General features: G+C 37.2%; 1 protein-coding gene across 1 annotated transcript in view; it reads left to right on the forward strand.

The window, feature by feature from the left end:
* RASA3 (RAS p21 protein activator 3) overlaps positions 1 to 22,307 on the forward strand; it is a 162,810-nt gene that overhangs the window by 110,502 nt on the left and 30,001 nt on the right. Inside the window, exons 8-14 of the mRNA XM_058185446.1 lie at positions 7,948 to 8,027; positions 9,609 to 9,713; positions 10,017 to 10,173; positions 12,391 to 12,539; positions 15,163 to 15,277; positions 16,240 to 16,314; positions 21,823 to 21,946. Coding sequence (XP_058041429.1) covers positions 7,948 to 8,027; positions 9,609 to 9,713; positions 10,017 to 10,173; positions 12,391 to 12,539; positions 15,163 to 15,277; positions 16,240 to 16,314; positions 21,823 to 21,946 — 805 coding nt within the window. The remainder of the gene's footprint in view (positions 1 to 7,947; positions 8,028 to 9,608; positions 9,714 to 10,016; positions 10,174 to 12,390; positions 12,540 to 15,162; positions 15,278 to 16,239; positions 16,315 to 21,822; positions 21,947 to 22,307) is intronic.

Consider the following 22,307-nt stretch of genomic DNA (forward strand, 5'->3'; position numbering starts at 1 on the left):
ACACACTAATTTTACACTTTCCTTGCTCCAGGCAACAAACAAACATGGAGCTCTACTGATTTGGAATCTAGAAGTACCTACTCACTGTGGAATTAATTATTTAATATAATTAATTAGTGTAATTAGTGTCCTGAATACTCTTCTCCATGAAAAATTTAAAATTACTATGGTAAAAATATGAAACATAATTGGGAAACTTTAAATAGAGTATGACTTCTAGGTGCAATGGTTAAAATCCTGTTTTATAATGAGATTTTTCCAGATCTCATGCTGCCACAATTCTGAAATGTGAGTTTAATTGCATTTCTATCTAACTTCTTCTGCATGAGATTCACCTTGTTGAATGATAAACAATTACTTAGACCATCAAAGACACAATTTAAATCAAAGTTGTCAACCTTGGATTAAAGCTTTGGTCTGATTTCCAAAGATTTCCATACCACAAAAGATAGACTCTCTGTTAAGAGCTGTCAGTCTTTTTTGTAAAAGGCAGCTCTTTGCAAGAGAAAGGAGGAAGAAGATGTTGGAAAATGAAAGAATGAGAGAGAAAAGGGTATGTGCCAAAGAAACAATGAATGCCACCTTGGATTCAGGTTTTACTCATCGCTTGCCTTACTCTTGCTGGCAATTGCTTATGTCCACAATGTGTGACCTTGAGAATGAGTCCTGTAGCAAAACAAATTATCCTATCTATTATCTAAACACAGGTTAGCTTAGTCATGTTTCAGACCAAAACTTCTGAGTAGGGCCAGAGTTTAGAGTTTTTTAACCCTGAGGAAAGACTTCAAGGGCATACTGATACATGCCTACCAACCTTATAGAACCACAAAAACATAACTTGTCTGAACCTTACTAGTTGAACTAAAATCTTGCATTTGCCTATGCAGATATTGTCCAGATTTTTTGTGGGATCATAGTGCAATAAGGTTTGCACATATATATTTTAAGTATAAATTAATTTTAATAATGCTTTGCTATGGTGAACAATGGGATAGGATAATGGTTTAAGAAGAAATAAGCTCACTGATACTCAAATCAAGGGCTCAAGAAATTTTATCTGGCGGCAGAGCCCCTGGGTTAAATACAGGACAATACCTCATCTGAGTAGTGAAGATCTCCACTCCACCTGACTTTGTACATATCTGGAAAATTGAGGCTGGTAAATTGGTGGCGATTAAGAGGCTTGGAAGGTCACACAGTGATCTGAAGTAGAGGAGATCTAAGCATGGGTGAGGAAAGTTGTCAGAACTGTTGCACATGACCAGTTTTGAGTGGTGATGGTTCCTTGAATGAGGCAGGAGATAACAGAAGGGAGAGGCAGAACAGTTGAGCTGTACACCAAGAGATGAAGCATTTCTGCATCTGGCCCTTTTATGGTGCCTTTGTATGGGGTGCTGCAAAAGCTTCAATGAATAATGTCACTGACACAAGCAATTCAGGGTGGGGTTTCCTATGACTTGCTTTCTCGGAGAGGAGGAAAGAAGCAAAAGACCTTCATAAGGTGGTTAAATTTTCTTCAGCTGTTGAAAAAGAAAATGAAGCACGTATATTTTTTTGGCGCAGGAAAAAAAAGGAGACAAAAATAAGAGGTCTGGTTGAAAAAGGAAATAGACTCTGGATCATTGTGGTTGGGTATCAGTGAGGAGAACTGAAAGACGGTGAAACAAATGAAGCAGCTGGTGATGATGCAGGTGGCAATGATAATATCACAGAGGAAACAGTAGGAAGGGGAAGTGAAGGAGAGGAGAAAAGACAAAAGTAGAAAAGGATAGAAGAAGAGAGGGAAGGGAAAGATAGGAGAAGGAGAAGAAGGATTGTTGTAAAATAAGGGAGATAGAATGGTAAGGGTAACCCCAAGTATATTTAAACTTATTAGGATGAAGAACGAACTAATATGAAAGTTAAAAGAGAATATATATGATTAACAATGGATAAAATAACTAATTGAAATAATGTTAAGAAATTAGGATTTGAGGGTGAATGGTGATACTGTTTATATAATAAGTATAGAAATATTAATACAAGATAAAAAAGTAGGGTAAAAGAATATTTTGGCAGAAATTGAAACTAAAGTATTTGGATATGACAAGTTGTATAAGATGTGATTCGGTCAATACTCTGTTCATAAAATATGTATGTGAAAGAAAAAAATCAATAAAACTTGTTTCAAAAAAAGAAGTAGTGTTATCTACACTTCTTGAAGAAGCAAGATATACTTAGTAGGATTGAATACTCAACTCTTCTCCTACTCAGAAGTTAATACTTGTCTTGAAATATATACATGAGAAAAATAGGAAGCAGTTGTACAGGAATACTTCCTGAAAATGCTGGACAGCAATTAAAAAGGAAGAAGATTTTATAGAACAAATCAAGAAAGTACTGGCAGAGAGTACTAATAGAGTACAGAACGGCAAAAGGCCAGGATATGAAAATGCTTGAAATGTACTTGGAAAATACCAGGAAGTGAAGCCAGAAGTCCTTGGGTTTTGTTTTCATCCTGCACAGCGCACTATGAATCTGTGTGGTACTTGTGATGTATGGAGGAGTACAGAAGTAAAAATATATTTCGGAATATATCAAAGCTGTATGGTATATTTTCATGCAGCTTGCTGAAAACAACAAATGTCTATGGTTGGGTAATGGGAGAACAAGATAAAAATGCCATGGGGGCAGACACAGCTATCAGCTGAATTGAATTTTAATCAGCTACTATATGCACATGTACAGTACGAATCGTGAACATTGCAGGATACATATGCATCATATCTATTAAGGCCCCCTACGTCCTCTGGGACACTCAGTCTGCAGGTATATCAATGGCTATATTTCCACTTCAAAGACTCAAAGTGATAAAATTTTAATAAAATGTGGAAGGTATAACCAATTTTAAAGTGCTAATTGAATTGAATTTATGGTGTCTCTATCCTTTATAAGACTCATAAGTGAAATTAATTCTATAAGAAGTGGTGGAGAGATTTTACAAAATATTGCAACATACATGGTAATGCACACTGAGTCACTGTACTCTTATTCCAAGATACATTTAAGTTGAATACATAACTAAAGTTTCTAGTTTTGGTGTTTTAATTCCATTGTTTATCATGCACTGTGTGTGAATCTTCTCATAGATGTCTGTTTAATTGGCTTTGTATTCAGAACTGAATTTTCTTTGCCTGACTCAGTTTTAAAATGCGGTTTAATCAGTTTGCTAATACATTTTAAAAATATATGGTAATAATGCTACCTGATTATGGAAGAAGTTTCTGAATTTTTAACAGGAGGAGATTATATTGTGGTTATTGCTGGGTGGAGTACTCTCATATTGTGTCATGACTTCGTTAGAAATAAAAAAAACCAACGTTTTTGTTGCCTTTGTTGGGTTAGGTGAAAGATTTATAGATAATTTCAGTAAAGATAAATCGGTCCCCTCCTATGCTTTAAACATGCAGCTGCTTCTGAGGCGTTTGAAAAGCACCTTGAAGCATATTTGAGGCTGGAGGAAGGAAGGAAGGTGACATTTCTGGGTATCAAAATGAACTTTCATGTACTGAATATAGTCAAAGCGGAGATTTTCAGAAAACAAATCATTTTTCAATTTATTTCCAAAATAAATAACACGTGTAAAAAAAAACACAGGCAAACAAAATGGATAAATACAATCTGCAGTTCTTAATTTCCTCATAGAGACTGACTTTCATGGCTTTAGCTGAATGGTATCGTTGATTTAGCAGATAGGAAATTGTTAGGAATTATTAGGAACATAGAAATGTGAAGAAGCATTAAAATCTGTTGGTATATATATTTGCATGTACACATGAACCTGTTATATTTGATTGCTTTTTAATCTGTCCGGATACTATTTTCTATTATCCTTTTGCTTTTCCATCCTTGAAGTACAGGTAATCCTCAATTTAGAATGTGGTCATAAAGAGAGATATCACATAACTGCATCACATGACTGCAATTCTGGCAGTCTCCATGCAGTCATTAAATGAATTTTAGCAGTCATTAGCTAAGGACGCACCCAAATTCAAAGCCATTCCAAACTTGGTTCCTTCTGGCCCTGAGCCTCAACAAGATAAGGGGCCAAGAGGGACCCTGTCCACTATTTTACCCTCATGTTTGCCCTACTGACCACCCTGCCTTGCAGGACGGCAAACAGTGTGTGGCTCTGGGGCTGCTTGCCAAGTCCCAGCTTCCCCAGACCCAGTTGCCTTCACCACCCTGCTGCCCGGTGCGTTGCCATTGCAGCTCATCTTTGCCACTGTCTTCTTGCTCCCGCTGCTGCTGAGGGATGCCAGGTCTGGCTTCTGGGCCATATAAGGCTGGCTCATATGGCAAAAAGAAAACAAACAAACAAGCAAACCATAAGGTAACTTAACGAGGACAGTGTGTGCCAAAACACCCTTTTTTTCACCACACTCTTGAATCTTACTGGGCTGGCTTTGTGTTGCAAAAAGGGGGTGGGGGGGAGAAACAGGCTGAAAGCAGCCTTTTCCCCTGTTTTTCACAACACAAAGCCAGCCCTATATAGTAGTCAGGACAGACACACCTTGTCAGCAAAGAGAGCAAGAAAGCAGTGAACGCGAACTAGGAGATGTAATGCACGGTCAAAATGACGTCGATGCGGGGGGAGATAGGTGGGTGGCGGTAGTTGCAACATCCCTGCAGTTGTGAGTATGGGTGGGCTGCCAAACTCCCAAATTTTGATCACATGACCATGAGAGCATTGCAAGCTGTAACTTTGGGCATGGGTGGTAGGACCATTTATCACTGTCATAACTCTGAACTCTCGCTGAAAGAATAGCTTTAAGTCAAGGACTATCTGCACTTACAGCAAGGACAAATAAGAAAAGATACCTGGACTCAGATGGGAAAGGTCAGATATGTCTGGCAAAAATTATTCAATATCAGTTTTCAGGGGGAAATGAGTATTCATATTATTTATACAAGCGAACTTGCTTCTCCTTCCTCAGATTTTAAGGCTATGAGACAAAGTGTCTTGGGACATGTTTACCCCATTGTGTTTCATAAACTATATACTTACGTTTCATTGCAGAATATAATATTCATGTATTATACTAGTCACTCTGTAACTGTACAGAATAAATAAATAAAGTGTTTCTAGCCTTCCGGCAATCACTTCCAAAGGTTATTACATTTTAGATCTGCCTACAAAAAGATGAGTTCAAACTGACTCATAAATACAGATTAACCTAAGCCGCGGTCATTATAATGCGAGTTCTTTTTCTTCTTCTTCTTAAACTGCCATCTGCCATACAGAAGAATTGCAGAAGGAGAGATGAGTTTCAAACTGGAGCTCCTTTGGCCCTTGACTTCTTGCAGGACTGAGCCAGATTTCTCAGGGGGCTAATTAAGCATCAGCATAAGCCCCATCATCTGACTTCAGTCCTGTTGTCATTTCTCCAAAAGAATAAAGCCAGGCCTTTTAAAGACAGCCTGTGAAACTGAGCCTTCAGGCTATTTTGCTGTGAAGGATGCCAGACTAAATTCTTCCCTTTTTTTATTTCCTCCCTTCATTTCATCTTCTATCTAAGCTTTTCAGTTGTTGCTTAGGGCAGTTGGTTTTCCTGCCTTCAACTCTACAATTTGTCTGGAGCATTGGCAGACCGATAGCGGTTTTCCCTTGGATATAGCAATAATAACATATTGCCCTATTATCTGAATAGCGAGGATAATAATAAATTAGTAGTAGATGAAGCCAAATTACTTTGATTCCAAAGGGTCTGGGTGTTTTCAAACCTTTCTAGAAAGTAAAAAAAAAAAAAGAACCTTTTACTGGGAGCTCTGGGAAATTGAGAAATATCTAGTCCCAGGACATTCCTCTCAGTAGTGGGTTCCACTACCTTCACTATCGGTTCGGAACAGTGAGTGCGCACATGCGCAGAGCATCCGTGATGATATCCGGGTGGGTGGGTGGAGCCTCCCACCGCCGCCACTACCAGTTCGCCCTAACAGGGAACCGGTAGAAATCCACCACTGATTTCTCTACTATCGGCAAACACTTTTCTTGCAAGTTCCATGTTCTCATATCATGTTAAAATATAGAAGACGTTGGCAGGTGAAGCAGCAGTCCTCCCAATATCTGTTTATAGATAGTTTGGGTTTTTTTGCTTTCTGCACAAAAATTTCCACATGTACTTGAAATTTACATTGCCAATAGGAATGCTGGGTATATTTATTTGTTATAAAGCTCCTAGCCACTAGGTCAAGGAGAATAAAATTTAGTCTTAATGGTAGAAAACAATGTTCTACATTTATCAACAGTGTTTTCCATCCTTCGCTTTGTAACTTATAAAATTGTAGAGAACTAGATGAGAGGAAGAGGGAAAAATCAAGAAAGCTTGCTTCATCCTTAAAAATGAAATTAAAATTTGGAGGAATGACTTCACTAGACTTTGTTTCTGAATTTCTTTCTGATTACTAATTTGGGTTGGTTTCCTCCTCTTCTCATTTGGATATTGATTACCTGATGTTTTTTAACTAAGAAAAATGTTCAAGTATTTGTAATTGATCGAGTCCATGAGGGAGATTATTTGTCACATCAGATGAAAGGACCACATTGTTTTAACAAACAGTATCAATTGATTTGATGTATGTTCCCTAGGCTATTTGAATCATACTACCATAGGTCCAGATTTTGTGCAGCCATGAATCATAAATCTTTGGGGTAGAAAGTCCAATTGCTTATAATGAATTCTCAGTCATTATGCTATCCAGGATGTAAGAGAAATATTTGCTTTACATTCAAATGTCTTAGCTATTTTGCTTGCATGCTTCCTTGATTCTTGCTCATATCTCTTGCCATTGTTCTTCAGAATTTTGACCTCAGGCCACTTGAAAATATGTCATTCTGGATTTAACACAAAAAAGGATTTGGAATATAGGATTTAATGTACAAGAGCAGGATTTGTAATATAAATCCTGCTATATAGCATGGAGCTATATGAGTCTTACCTTGGGGATTGTCAAAATGAATGAATGAATTCTGCAAAATTGATAAATGTGTGGAGGGGTGGCATTCATACTCTTATTATACCAATTGCAGTCTTCAAATACTAGTCATAAATAAACAGAATGGTATATCACACACATTGGACTTAAGAAAACACCAAGTTTTGAACAAGCCATTGGTTAGAGAGGGAAGAAATATTCCAGTTAAGATATCCTCTGTAAATCATCCTGCTGAGACCTGCCTGCAATGCTTACTACCTATTAGAAACAAGAAAGAAATGGAATGGATCGACTAGGCATGAACAGAAATCTTACATTGTCATGTTTTGCTTTACTTTATCAGGAGTAAATTCTGGTCACTCTTGCTTCAGAATGATTGTGTGAGTGATCAATATGCTTTGCACACAAACTGAGTAAAATACAGTGTTAGAATGATGGATATATAAAACCTAAGCAAATTGCAATTAATCTGCTGGATGTTGCATAATACTCTGCAATAACTAACATTTGTTTTTGTTTCATTTTCTAAACATTCTCTTTGTTTTTCTCCATTAAATGAAATCGATTTTTTTCTGCAATATTTTAAGCATCTGAAAAATAATGCACTTTTTGTAAGTGAATAATGTTAAACATAAGTACAGTAAAATAAACTCACTTGCCAAATCAGTTTATAGGAATGATCCTTTTAGTATTTTAAAAGAGTCAGTAGTATACAAATAGAGACTGTTTCAATGGCTTGCATATATCTTTATTAAAACAATTATAGATAACTTACACTACAATATGTGATCCAGCTTCATATGTATGCTTATAAAAGCATTATCTAAAAAGGTTGGAGTTTAATACAATTAAATTTATGAAATCGAAGCAAATATAATGTGCAATTGCATTGCGGTTCCTTATATAAAGTATTCAATGGATTTTTCTTAATAATAAGATCCAGATTTTTAAAAAAATTCTTATTTGCGCTAGATTACTAGGCCAAGCAGCTATAGCAAGAAATCTCACTTTGAAATTGAAGATGCTGATGAAGTTGACAAGATGGAAATAAGGTAAAATACTTTATATCAGAAGTCCCAATCCTTGACCAGTGGCCCACTATCGGGCTGTGGCCTATTCAGAATTGGGGTGTGTGAGTGGCTGGCCAGAATGTACACACGCACAGCGCAACTTGCACGAGCAGCAGGCCGGTGAACACTCACACATGTGCACACTGGCCTACCACTTGCACAAGTTAAGCTGTGTGCATGTGCACTGGTCCGCCACTCATGCAAGGCATGTGTACACTCGCCAGCCCACCACTCACATGGCCCAGTTACCCTCTCCCCTTTCGCAAAAGGTCCATCAAGCCACAAAGGTTGGGGACCTTCTGCATTATTGGTAAAATCAACAATGAGTGGAAGTAGCAGTGCCTTTCTATTTGTTACCTTTGCTTTTCCTCCTTGGACAGTTGGGGCATTTCTACACCAGTGTTTTGTTCCACTTTGAAACTGGTTCCCCCTCTTTTTTTAAAGTACCATCTGTTGGAGAAGTTGAGTTTGTTTCTGTCTCTGTTCCAGTTTATTTGAAATAATTCAGTATTGGTATTTTTCTCCGAATCATGCAATTCTGAAGATTGCTTCTTGTATACCACCTTCCATCTCCTGATGCCAGTAATTATTCTCTTTTCCTGCACGCATTTAGAACTTACCACATCTAATCCATTCCCTGTTGTAATATTTAACCTCAATCAGAGCTTTTGGGGAAGTTGCCTGATTACTGCCAATATAATTTCACCATAGCAATTTACAGAAACTTTTTAATACAACAGAAAAGTGATGACAAAGAGGCTGAGAAGAAATTTTGGAAGAATTTCAGTGCCTTTTGAAAAGATTTTTTTATCAAAATTCCTTTGAATCATAACAATCTCTGGGTTTTTTTCAAACAACCAAACAAATTCAAGCAAACACCATGTACAGAAAAATATGGACAGAGGGCATTAGCACTTTATTTTCTTTTTGCATAGGAATAGGACTGGTGAGATTTTTGTTACTGCAATGATTGTGGTAGCTCCAAAGGTTCATCTAACTCTAAACTTAACTCTGCTGTAGGCTTGCTGCAAGTAACATTAGATTATCAGTTGAGCAATGCTAAATTTGGATAGTTTGAAAACAGAATGACCCGCCTTTCAAAGCTCACTAGTGTCTCACATCAATTTAATATGAACTCATTGCTATAAGAATTATGATCTTACAACCTGAACTTCTAGATTTAAACAACAGGAAGAAATGGGAACAAATACACACAGCCAAAACATTGTGTTGTGAACATGGAATACCTGAATCCATTTTTATATGTTTATCACATGCTGAAATCAGATTATTGTTTCTTTAACAATCTTCTCAGTTGATAGAAACCAGCTTCAAGTCTTTTTACTGTGTCAACCTAAAATGAGTTACCAGTTAACATAGCAATACTCTTAAGTTTGCTTCAGCTTGGGCTTTAAAAAAACATCCTCTTTTGTCTTGGAGTTGGTTAGTTAATTAGTTGAATTTTGATTTGTATTTTTTGGAGAAGAAGGAAATGAAAATATTAAAGACGAGGAAAAAGAGTTTGTTCTTCTGCCTCTCATTCTGTCTTTTGCTCTGTTACAGAGTTGATCTTTGGAATGCAAGCAACTTGAAGTTTGGAGATGAATTTCTGGGAGAGTTGAGGCTGCCACTCAAATTTCTTCGACAGTCCAGCTGTTATGAAGCATGGTACTCTATTTTATTAAACTATTTTACCCTTTATTTGTATTGCTTTATAAGTTGTTTCAGAACAATTTTGCTCCCTGTCGTAATTGATTTCTTATCTAGTGTGTTTTTTTTAAATCCTTCTCCTACCTGCCCAATCCAATTTTAAGTAGAAATACAACCATAATGTGTTTAGGCACATAAAAACGAAAAGATATGAAGAAACATTTATAGACTCTTTCATAATACTGGGAAGAAAGGCTTTCTATAAGCAATACAATCTATATATAGTTTTAGAAGCTGTTTTATGTTTTTCTCCTTTGTTAGGTATTTCCTGCAGCCCAGAGTTAATGGCAACAAAACACTGAAACCCGATGACCTTGGTTCTTTACGGTTAAATGTGGTTTACACAGAGGACCATGTCTTTCTTCCAGAGCATTACAACCCCCTTAGAGATCTCTTATTAAAATCTGCAGATGTTGAGGTAATTTTTCCTTTCTTCTCATATTTATCATTTTACAATAAACGGTCTGATGTCTTCAAGCTCTCTGCAAACATGGGCTCCTTGCTAATTAACAAATTTGAAGGCAAATGTTGAAATATGCATTTTTCTGCCTCCCCTGGAGCAAATGTCCAGGAAATAATCTTGCTTATGATGACTGTGTCCCCAAAATAATTTGGCTGTGGGAAGCCAACAGTCCTGACCAGGATCATTGGAATAAGAGAAAAAGACTTCAGTGGGGGCCCATTTTAATCTCTGGATTCCTATACTTACTAGCAATGAAAAGCTAGTGTTTTTATATGTGCATTGCATTTGTTCCTTGAGTAGGCCCTAGAAGGGAACATTTGATAATTTCCTATTTTCCCTTTCCTGTTAATATCTCACCTTCTGAATTCCACCTGCTTCTGCATTCCATCTGTAAACTGTGGGAAAATAATAATTTCCCCAACTTTCTCCAATAGCTTATCCATTGACTCATCAGTAGGCCGTTGATACCCTGCATGGAGAATTTCACTGCAGTAAATTGTTTTGATAGTCTATTAATCACCTGATTAATAAGCTAGTAGAAACTATGGGAGGAAGGAAGCATATCGTACAGATAGCTTCTGAAGATAGCTGGTTGGCTACTACTGGATTAGAATCAGCTACTGCAGGGTTATCAAACTCGTGGCCTGCGGTCTGGATGCATCATGCACTGGCCACGCCCACCCTCATTTTAGCGAAGGGGGGCAAAGTTGCAATATGTCATGTGATGACAATATGACACAGCGAGTTTCACACCCTTGAGCTACTGTCTTGCTAAATTGGTAATCCTTGACTTAATGCAGTAATTTTCAAACAGTGGTTATAGAATACTGGCTGTTTGCAGAAATCTCTCAGGTGGTCAGCTGAAACCTACCCACATGTATTGTAAGTCAGCTGGTATGACAAAATGCATTAGTGGCAGAATAAACAGGTCTTCAGAGTAGACTGCTACTCCTCTTTTTCTTTGCTACGTAAATCTGTGGTCTCATACAAGCAGCTCAAAAAGAAAAATGCTAATTGGTATCTAAAACTGGGATTTCATTTATTTTCAAGCAAGTCTTTAGGACTAAAAGACTTTTACCCAAGAAACATTCTTGATCAAATTCATGTTAAGATTTGTTATTATTGCATGGGTACAAAATTAGCTGAAATATCTTTAGAAAAATTAAGAGGAAATAGAAAAGCATACCTAAACACAACTATGGTCATTAACTTATTTGTCAAAAAAACTTAATTCCCATTGGAGAAAAAGCATTAGGAGAAGGTGTTTTCAGTGGGTGGACTACACGTTTTTACAAACATTAATTTAGTGACTGACAAGTACAGAAATTTTGAGGAAAAATTGACAGTGCAGCCCTGCATAACATACAAGCTACATGCGGCCTGCTAAGCAGAGTTAAAGTTCTGTATCAGAAACTAGATTTTAATTCTAACTTTCGAGTACCCTTTTCTCTAGTCTACTTAGCATTCTTGCTATTCTTTGAGAAGATGCAACTGCATGGCTTCTCCTGAACTTGTGATTTGGTCATTTCTTCAGGAGATCAAGGGCCAATGCTTCCTTTATATTCTTCTTAATGAGCCAGGTTTCTCCTATAATCTTCTGAGTGACCTGTCCCCATGATCTCTAAACCTCTATAAAATCTCTTCCAGCTCTCAGCTTTCTTTCATGAAATATTAATTTCCTTTCCTCACAGAAGAATGCAGTCCAAATCTCATATTAACATATTGTAGCAACTTTGACAAAAAATACCAGAGACTGAGATAACTTATTTCACTAAACATTTATTTTTACCAGTTTATTGAAAAAGCAATAGTTGTTTGATTTACACATAATGTTAGTGTTTACATTATGGCTTAATACAGCATGTCAACCAAGCCAAACTCTTTCCATTTCACAAACCCAGACTGGGATAAAATAAGGAGAAAATGTAGTTATAGATAGTATATCTTAAATTGATAAGTGCCCAAAATACAAGATTTCTTTTGTAATTCCACTTAACTAAAAGCTAACATTTAATGAAAGAAATATGATAAATATACACACATACAATTAGACCTCAATACATTGTGTCATAGGTTTCTATGTAAATGGCATTGCTCTTAAGAATTTGGCAGTTCATTTAAAAATTCTTTTAGGATGCTTCTATTTAAACTTTTTTGTTTTTCTCTGTTTAGCCTGTTTCAGCATCAACTGCCCACATACTGGGTGAAGTCTGCAGAGAAAAACAGGAGGCAGCCATACCTCTGGTTCGACTCTTCCTCCACTATGGCAAAATTGTGCCTTTCATTAGTGCAATTGCAAATGCAGAAATAAAAAGAACTCAGTAAGTACAATAGTGCGTGTATTGTAAAAAGAGGTTTCGAGTAGCAAATAATGATTTTTTGGGGGGAAGGTCATGCATAAGGACAAATGGGCCTTTGATTTTCCACATTCGCTTTTGATAAGGATTCCATAGCAAGTATTTTCAGCATCAAAAAGTTGTGATTGTGGTTAATAAAGATAGGAAGAGAATTGCACCATCTAAACATTTTGGCTGACGAGTGGTTTAAAGATGAAGATTTTTTTATTTTTTTTTTAAAAAGCAAGGTCAATATTTTCCCTTAAGCTCCATAGCTAAATTCCTTATGCTATTTTTACCAACCAGTAGAATAGTTTTACAAGGAGAGCAGTAGTCCAAAGATATCCTGGGAACTATTTTCTCCTAAAACTTAGCTAAGAGAGCACACAGAACAATAGTAGTAGGATAGATCCCATTTCATTAAATGCCTTGTAACTTGCCTCACATGTTTATTATAAGAAGAAATGCTGATACCAGATACAATATCCATGGATTAAGGAAAGAATGCAAATCTGATAGAGAAAGATTGGACCAAGCTGCAGAACTGCGTATTTCTTTGTTCTGCAGCCAGACTTGAAGCCTGGATAGCTCATTTATCTTCTACACTTACTTCACTACAGATTTATTCTTACAGCTATGAATTATAGGCTTATCAGCTTATAGACAGCTACTGCACTAAAACAATTATCCTGTTCAATTGCCTGCTTTTCTAGAAGAATCCTGGGTTTTGCTGACCAGACTTAACAGAAGAACAGCTGCTCTAGTTTATTTATTTATTCATTTAAAGTTTGCCCTGCCTTTCTATTCAAATAAGCACTTACAATTGCTAATTTTAAAGCATGATACAGCTGATTTAAAAACATGATGAATGTAGGTAATCCTCAACTTCCTCCCACAACTGGGTCCAAAATTTTATGATACTTTTGTGAAGTTTGTTAAGTGAATAACTGCAATTAAATGAATCATGTGGCTGTTAAAGCAAATCTCCCAATGACTTTGCTTATTGGAAGCCAGTTGGGAAGATTGCAAATGGAAATTACATGGCCCCAGGACACTGCAACTGTTCTAAATGCATGCTGGTTGCCAAGCCCTCAAATTCTGATCATGAGACTGTGGGAATGCTGCAACGATTGTAAGTGTGAGGTATTGCTGTAAGTCACATTTTTCAGTGCTGTTGTAATGGTCTCTAAATGAATAGTTGTAAGTTGAGGACTACCTGTATTAAAATAATGTGATCATTTCAAGCCTGGCAAAAGAGCTTTTCCTTTATGGATTTCTTAAATGCTGAGGGCCTGGAGAATACTCATATTGCAAGGTGCCTTCCATACCATTTTAAGAGGATCTCTCCTGCAGATCTTAATGCCAGAGAGGGCAGCAAGGAGAGGAGTTTTGCACCACAAGATGCTCTGATGAGTGTTGTAAAAATCAATGCTAGAGATTTGTGCAAACTACTATTCCGGGTTTTTTTAGGACCATGCCAATTCAGCTATTCCAGAAAAGATGCAGTGAGTTTGTTTCAGTTGGATGTTTTGTGATGCCTCAGATGTGATTTGGTTCCAGTTAGTGGGTTCCACTTACCTTCGCTACCGGTTCAGAACTGTGAGCGTGTACGTGCTCATGACGCTTATGCGTGGCGCTTATGCACATGCGTATTTTATTTATTTTTTATTTATTTTATTTAATTTGATTTTTATACCGCCCTTCTCCCGAAGGACTCAGGGCGGTGCACAGGCAAAATAAAAACAACAATACAAATATACACAATTTAAATACCCTTAAAAAACTTATTCAAAATTAGCCTGATATTAAAAATCATCATCAATTAAAACCCCATTAAAATTGGTAAAATTCCCTTTTAAAATCCAATTAAACCAGCCCCGCGCGAATAAAAAGATGGGTCTTCAGTTCGCGACGAAATGTCCGAAGGTCAGGTATTTGACGTAAACCAGGGGGAAGCTCGTTCCAGAGAGTGGGAGCCCCCACAGAGAAGGCCCTTCCCCTGGGGGCCGCCAGCCGACATTGTTTGGCGGACGGCACCCTGAGAAGTCCCTCTCTATGGGAGCGTACGGGTCGGTGGGAGGCATGTGGTAGCAGCAGGCGGTCCCGTAAGTAGAACCTTCTGCACATGTGCAGAGCATCCATGGTGATGTCCGGGTGGGTGGGTGGAGCCTCCTGCCACTGCCACTACCGGTTCGCCAGAACTGGGGTGAACTGGTAGAAACCCACCACTGCCACACACTGGTACTAGTTCAAACAAGTCCGCTAGTACAGTGAGATAGGATGGCATAGAGAAGAAACGAAATGTTCCAGAAATCTCTGAAATGTTTGTTGCAGATAGGCTTTTCACATGCCTTGCAATACCAACATTAAACTTTTTATGGAGATGCCAATGGATTGGCTACGCAGGAACAATCTGTGCCCAGCAAATTATGGTGGCCTCCTTCCTTTGCAGCAGACTGAGGCTGATAACCATTAGTGGTCTTCACACTATGACTAGTCCTTTTCAGTGGGCCTCTAGATATACATTATACACCCGTATCTCCTGCAATTCTTTTATTAAAAGTTTATTATAAGATGGCTAAATGATTAACAAGATGTTTGCTTTCAGAGATCCAAACACCATTTTCAGAGGAAACTCATTAACCTCAAAGTGCATTGATGAAACCATGAAACTAGCAGGGAAGCATTATCTTCAAGTCACACTGAAGCCTATTATTGATGAGGTGAGCTCATCTTTATTAGCAGAACATGCAATATCTTTTTATGGTTGTGTTTGACCATCAACAATGTACCAACTCAAGAACATATAAACAGTATGTTACAGAAATAAACATTTGTTTCTAAAAAAAGAATGCAATCTACATACAAAAGAAGCAAATGGTGTAAATAACTATTTTTAGATCCAGAAAAAATGTTTTTTCTTAAATTTATGGAAATACTTGTTATCTCCATATTGCAGTTGTCTTGTCTTTTTTCCAATGACAGAAATAAGCAAACCACATATTTCCTTTAGTTGATTCAGCATTTTCCTGAGTTTATAATGTCATGGCTAGCCAATAATCTATGCTATTTTTAAAAAACATTGCAGTTTGCAACACCATGTCATAGTCATATTTTGTCTTTTTCAAAACAATGAGATTGTTTGCCTTACATATTCGTTTGATAGGATATTGATAACATTGGAGTCCATTGGAATTAGGTGGCTAATAAATTTAGATATATAGAATAACTAACTAACTAAATATTATTTCAAAGCCCTGGAGAAAGTTTAAAAACTACAACTGCATTCTTTTTGTAGACCATTTATTTCCAAATGATAACTTTTTCTCTACAGCCTAAATATTTGTCTCCTTACCTAATTTTCCTTAATCATCATGTGCACCACATTAGCAATGTCAATAACACAGTTAAGACTGGAATTTACATTTTAGCCAGTATTGGAAATTAGATTTCCAATGGGTTTATAAACTTCTCAATCAGGGAAAAAAATGGTTAGTGTCACTGCCAAAGTAAAAAGAAATAAGAAACTGAACCCAAGAAAGAACATTATTTTCAAATCATTTATTCCTATAAAACAACTGCAGTAGGGCAAATTTCATCTGAAAATTGAGACATGTCAAATCCCATTGGTAACTAATCCATTACACGGATATCAGTTATGTATTTTCTTTCTTATTTTTCACAGATCTGCCAGCTCCATAAACCTTGTGAAATTGATCCTGTAAAGTTGAAAGATGCTGAAAATTTGGAAAATAATCGGGTAGGTAGTTCAAGTGATGGCGAAAAAATCAGTTTTTCACCTATGAAAATGATTACTCCTTGAAATGTGTTACCAAGTGTAAACTAGGTGGGACTAGATCAGGGGTCTGCAAACTTGGCTCTTTTAAGACTTGTGGACTTCAAATCCCAGAGTTCCTCAGCCAGCTTTGTCACTTGTGTCAGGGGCACCTGTGGTGGCCCTTGGTGCCTCTGCCAGAGAAAACAGGCTCCTGAGGCCCTCCCAAGCTCCGTTTTCACTGGCAGAGGGTTGCAGGAGGCCGTTCCAACTGAAAACGGAGCTCGGGAGCTCATTTTCTCTGGCAGAGGTACCACGGGCCAATCCTTTGCTCTTTTCAGGATCTGAGCACCCATGGGCCGGATCTGGCCCCCGGCCCTGTTCTAGAATGTGAGCACCTAATATTTTCACACAAAATCAAAATATCAAAATTCATCTATACACGTGGCTTTATATGTGTGTGTGTGTGTGTGTGTGTGTGTGTATTGTAGACAGTACTATAATCTATTTGGGGGTTTCATATAAATTCATCTATATTGAAGCACTTTTACCTAAGATGGCGCCGACGAAGGCTGCCTCGGTGAAATGCTCTCTAATTATTTCTTTATTTATAATTGTTCTCTGTGACTCACTACGGATTTCCTACTCACGAGACCATCTGCTAAAAATTAAGGAACATTTCTTTAAGGAGCAGCTTTCTTTAATCTCACCCCCGCCTGTCTTTACAAACACGGAGGAGATTCTAACACAGGAGGAGGCAATTCCCACGGAGCCATGGATTACTAAAAAAACCAAACGACGGAAACGAAGGAAACGAGGTAAACGATCTGGGATCTTAATCAAGCTAAGAACTCGCACTAAAACTCCTCTGCCTTCAATTTTCCTAACAAATATACGCTCACTTGCAGATAAGATGGATGAAATACTCCTCTTAAACAAATACTATTCTGTTTTTTGCAATTCAGCAGTCCTATGCTTCTCTGAAACCTGGTTAAATGAATCAATTGAAAATAGCAGCCTGAACATTCCAGGATTTCAAATTGAACGATCAGACAGGATTCCAGAAACATCTGGTAAAAAGAAAGGAGGAGGCTTATGCCTATATATTAATTCAACCTGGTGTCAAGATTTTAACATAATTTACAAATTCTGTGACAACAATTTAGAGACTCTAATTATCAACTGCAAACCTTACTATTCGCCTCGTGAATTTTCCTCATTTCTTCTAATTGCTGTTTATGTCCCACCACAAGCCTGTGTAAACGAGGCATTACGAACTCTAGCTGACCAAATCATGGAGGCTGAAGCCAAACACCCTGATTCACTGGCCATTGTTTTGGGAGATCTAAACAAGGCAAACTTAAGGAAAGAACTACCAAAATACTTTCAGCATGTCAATTGTCCCACCAGAGGCAAGAATACTCTAGACCACTGCTACACAACACTAAAAGATGCCTATCGGTCTTTACCACGTGCAGCTGTAGGACACTCTGATCATTGCATGATTCACCTTGTACCTGCTTACAGGCAAAGACTTAAAGCCATAAAACCAATAATTAAATCAGTGAAAACCTGGACGGAGGAATCAGAATTAAAGCTACAGGCATGTTTTGACTGCACTGATTGGAATATTTTAAAGATACCTCTGCAGACCTGGATGAACTCACAGATACTGTAACATCATATGTCAGCTTCTGTGAAGACCTATGTGTACCTACAAGGAACTTGCGAATACACAGTAATAACAAACCTTGGTTTACACCTAAACTTAAGCAGCTACGACATTCCAAAGAGGAAGCCTACAGAAAAGGTGATAAAATGCTGTACAATCAGGCCAGAAATGCACTAACAAGGAGATAAGAGCAGCAAAAGACGCTACACTGAAAAGCTAAAGAATCAATTTTCAGCAAATGAACCAGCAAACATGTGGAAAACTCTTAAAAATATCACCGGCTATGGCAAACCTCCTTCCCAGGCTGAAGGTAATCAACAACTGGCAGATGACCTGAATGAGTTTTACTGCAGGTTTGAAAGGAAACTACAGCCACCTATCTCCACAAGCCCCATCTCAGACACACCAACAACAGCCAAGCCTCCTACAACTGACCCCATTTCATTGGGTTCACAACCCCTAGTGATCACAGAAAAGGAAGTGCAGGACCTATTTCACAGACAAAAGCCAGGAAAAGCTCCAGGCCCAGACAAGATAACTCCTTCTTGCTTAAAAGTCTGTGCTGACCAATTGGCCCGCATCTTCACCCATATTTTCAATAAATCACTAGAGATGTGCTATGTTCCTTCTTGCTTCAAACGCTCTACCATCATCCCAGTGCCGAAGAAGCCCACCATCAAGGAACTGAATGACTACAGACCAGTTGCTCTAACATCTGTAGTCATGAAAACCTTTGAAAGGCTAGTGCTTTCCTACCTGAAAACCATCACGGATCCGCTGTTAGACCCCTTGCAATTTGCATACCGAGCAAATAGATCAACAGATGATGCTGTTAATATGGCTCTGCACTACATCCTACAACATCTTGAGTCTCCAAAGACCTATGCAAGGGTCCTTTTTGTAGACTTTAGTTCAGCATTCAATACCATCATTCCAGACATTCTTCTAACTAAGCTAAACCAGCTACAGGTACGGGAACACACATGTAAGTGCATCACAAGCTTCCTAACAAACAGGAAGCAGCAGGTGAAGCTAAGCAAGATCACATCAAATACCTGTACAATTAGCACAGGGGCCCCCAAGGCTGTGTGCTCTCCCACTTCTCTTCTCTCTGTATACCAATGACTGCATCTCCAATGATCCATTTGTTAAGCTACTGAAGTTCGCAGATGACACAACAGTGATTGGTCTCATTCGAGACAATGACGAATCCGCATATAGACGAGAGGTCGAGCGACTAGCCTTGTGGTGCAACCAAAACAATCTGGAACTGAACACACTCAAAACCGTAGAAATGGTGGTAGACTTTAGGAAAAACCCTTCCATACTTCCACCTCTCACAATACTTGACAACACAGTATCAACAGTAGAAACCTTCAAATTTCTGGGTTCTATCATATCGCAAGATCTCAAATGGACAGCTACCATCAAAACATCATTAAGAAAGGACAACAAAGAATGTTCTTTCTGCGCCAACTCAGTAAGCTCAAACTGCCCAAGGAGCTGCTGATCCAATTCTACAGAGGAATTATTGAGTCTGTCATTTGCACCTCTATAACTGTCTGGTTCGGTTCTGCAACCCAACAAGAAAAACACAGACTTCAGAGGATAATTAGAACTGCAGAAAAATAATTGCTACCAACTTGCCTTCCATTGAGGACCTGTATACTGCACGAATCAAGAAGGGGGCCGTGAAAATATTTGCAGATCCCTCGCATCCTGGACATAAACTGTTTCAACTCCTACCCTCAAAGCAGCTATAGAGCACTGCACACCAGAACAACTAGACACAAGAACAGTTTTTTCCCGAAGGCCATCACTCTGCTAAACAAATAATTCCCTCAACACTGTCAGACTATTTACTGAATCTGCACTACTATTAATCGTTTCATAGTTCCCATCACCAATCTCTTTCCACTTATGACTGTATGACTATAACTTGTTGCTGGCAATCCTTATGATTTATATTGCTATATTGATCATCAATTGTGTTGTAAATGTTGTACCTTGATGAACGTATCTTTTCTTTTATGTACACTGAGAGCATATGCACCAAGACAAATTCCTTGTGTGTCCAATCACACTTGGCCAATAAAAATTCTATTCTATTCTAAATGTGAATATTCTTATTTGTAAGTATTTCTAAAATTACTTACTGATGGCTTATTGTGATAGGACTCCTATTTTATATGCCATAAGTAAGACACATGATTCATTGTAAAGACATAGAATTGGATTTAAAAATAAAAATGTATGAAGGTGTAATATAGAATAACTACTAGCACAACATAGCCAAATAATGCTTCAGAAACAATTTATATGATTTTCTGAAAGGCTATTAAAACTGGTTTTGTCATTGGACTGGGGATCATGGAAATATAATTATATTCTTTGGATGTTTGGAGTGTACTCTCTCATGGTTTTGTTTTGTTACAGTTTTAAATGTATTTCAATGGTTTTGTTTTTAATTGCTTCTCCCCCCCCCAAGTTTTTTATTTTATTTTACATATACATATCAATGCGTGAATCGTGTGGCACCTGAGTGTCATACATTCTCATACAAATAAAGCTAGTAAAATTAATCATAGTTATTGCATTCAACCAACATATATTTCTAATAATAATACACATTTATATTAAGTTGTAGTCTATCATTATTTAACTATTCCATGTTTTAATATGGAATTTGTTTCAAATACCACTCACCATATTATTTGATCATACATAATAATACCACCATTCAGTTTCTAAACTCCCCTCTTGTTATTGCTTTTATTATGTAAAAATGTATACACTAATATTCCCACTTTCTCTTATTTCTATCTCTATTCTAACTTTTAATAATGTCACCCTTTTATTTAAAGATGTTTTCTTTCTATCCAACATCTCTTGCCCATTTTGGTGCTTTGAATCCTGTTCATTTTTAACCTACCTCCCACATTTCACTCTTTACATCTATTTGTATTAAGATACAGTCATTCATTATTTCATTATTCAATGTTTCAATACACAATTCTAATGCCAATCCCAATATTATTTAGACATACAAAATTATTCTAATCATATTCTTTACAATCATCAAATCTATATAATTCGGATAGTAATATACAGTATGTTCTTACATTATTTAATTGCTCAATGTTTCAATATATTATTCCAATGCTAATCACAATATTATTAAAACATAGAGTCACATGTGTGAGATGGGCAGCTATAAAAATTGAATGAATGAATATAATAGTATTTCAAAATAAAAATTTAAGAAGTCATAATCTGATTAAATTTCTTGTTAGATATAGGAACACTAGAGGATTGTAACATAAATTGAGCAAAGAGAAAAATTGCATGGCAAATACCATTACTATCATATGTGGGATATGGTTTTGAAAATATTTGTGAATAGATTTTTGAAAGTAATTTGAATTAATCAAGGCTTTTGGCTACGTCATATGATCACTTTTTGCACCGTTCTGACAAGCAAAATCAATGGAAAATCCAGATTAATTTAACAACTGGGTTACTAACTTATCAACTACAATGAATCACTTAACATCTGTGGCATGAAGGTCATAAAATGGGGCAAAACTCCCTTACAAATGTCTCACTTAACAGAAATTTTGGGCTAAATTGTGGTCCTAAATTGAGGACTACCTGTACTAGTATAAGATAGTTTAATGTAATATAATTACTAATGTAATGGCATTTTTATAATAATCAAATTCTATTAATATGAAAATTAATTAAAATGTACCTTGTTCAATGTTTTAAAGGTCTGAAATTATTTTGGAATTAATGTTTTATGTTCTTCATTTTCATTCTAGGAAAATCTTAGGCAGTATGTAGATCGAATTTTCACAGTTATTACAAAATCTGGGGTCAGTTGCCCTACAGTGATGTGTGACATCTTTTTTTCATTGAGGGAATCAGCAGCTATACGTTTCCAAGGTAATATAAAACTTAAACTCTTTTTTGCTCTCCCGTTTAACCTAATTGGAACATTCTCTATTGTAGATTCTTGTGACGCCAGTTTACTATAGAGCAATAGCACTTAGACATATATACCGCTTCACAGTGCTTTTACAGCCCTCTCTAAGCAGTTTACAGAGTCAGCATATTGCCCCCAACAATCTGGGTCCTTATTTTACCCACCTCAGAAGGATGGAAGGCTGAGTCAACTTTGAGCCTGGTGAAATTCGAACTGCCAAATTGCAAGCAGCCAGCAGTCAGCAGAAGCAGAAGTAGCCTGCAATACTGCATTCTAACCACTGTGCCACCATAGCTCTTATATGTTTCTGATATGTGTGTA

This window comes from Ahaetulla prasina, chromosome 5, assembly GCF_028640845.1.
Source record: "Ahaetulla prasina isolate Xishuangbanna chromosome 5, ASM2864084v1, whole genome shotgun sequence".
Taxonomy (NCBI): Eukaryota; Metazoa; Chordata; class Lepidosauria; order Squamata; family Colubridae; genus Ahaetulla; species Ahaetulla prasina.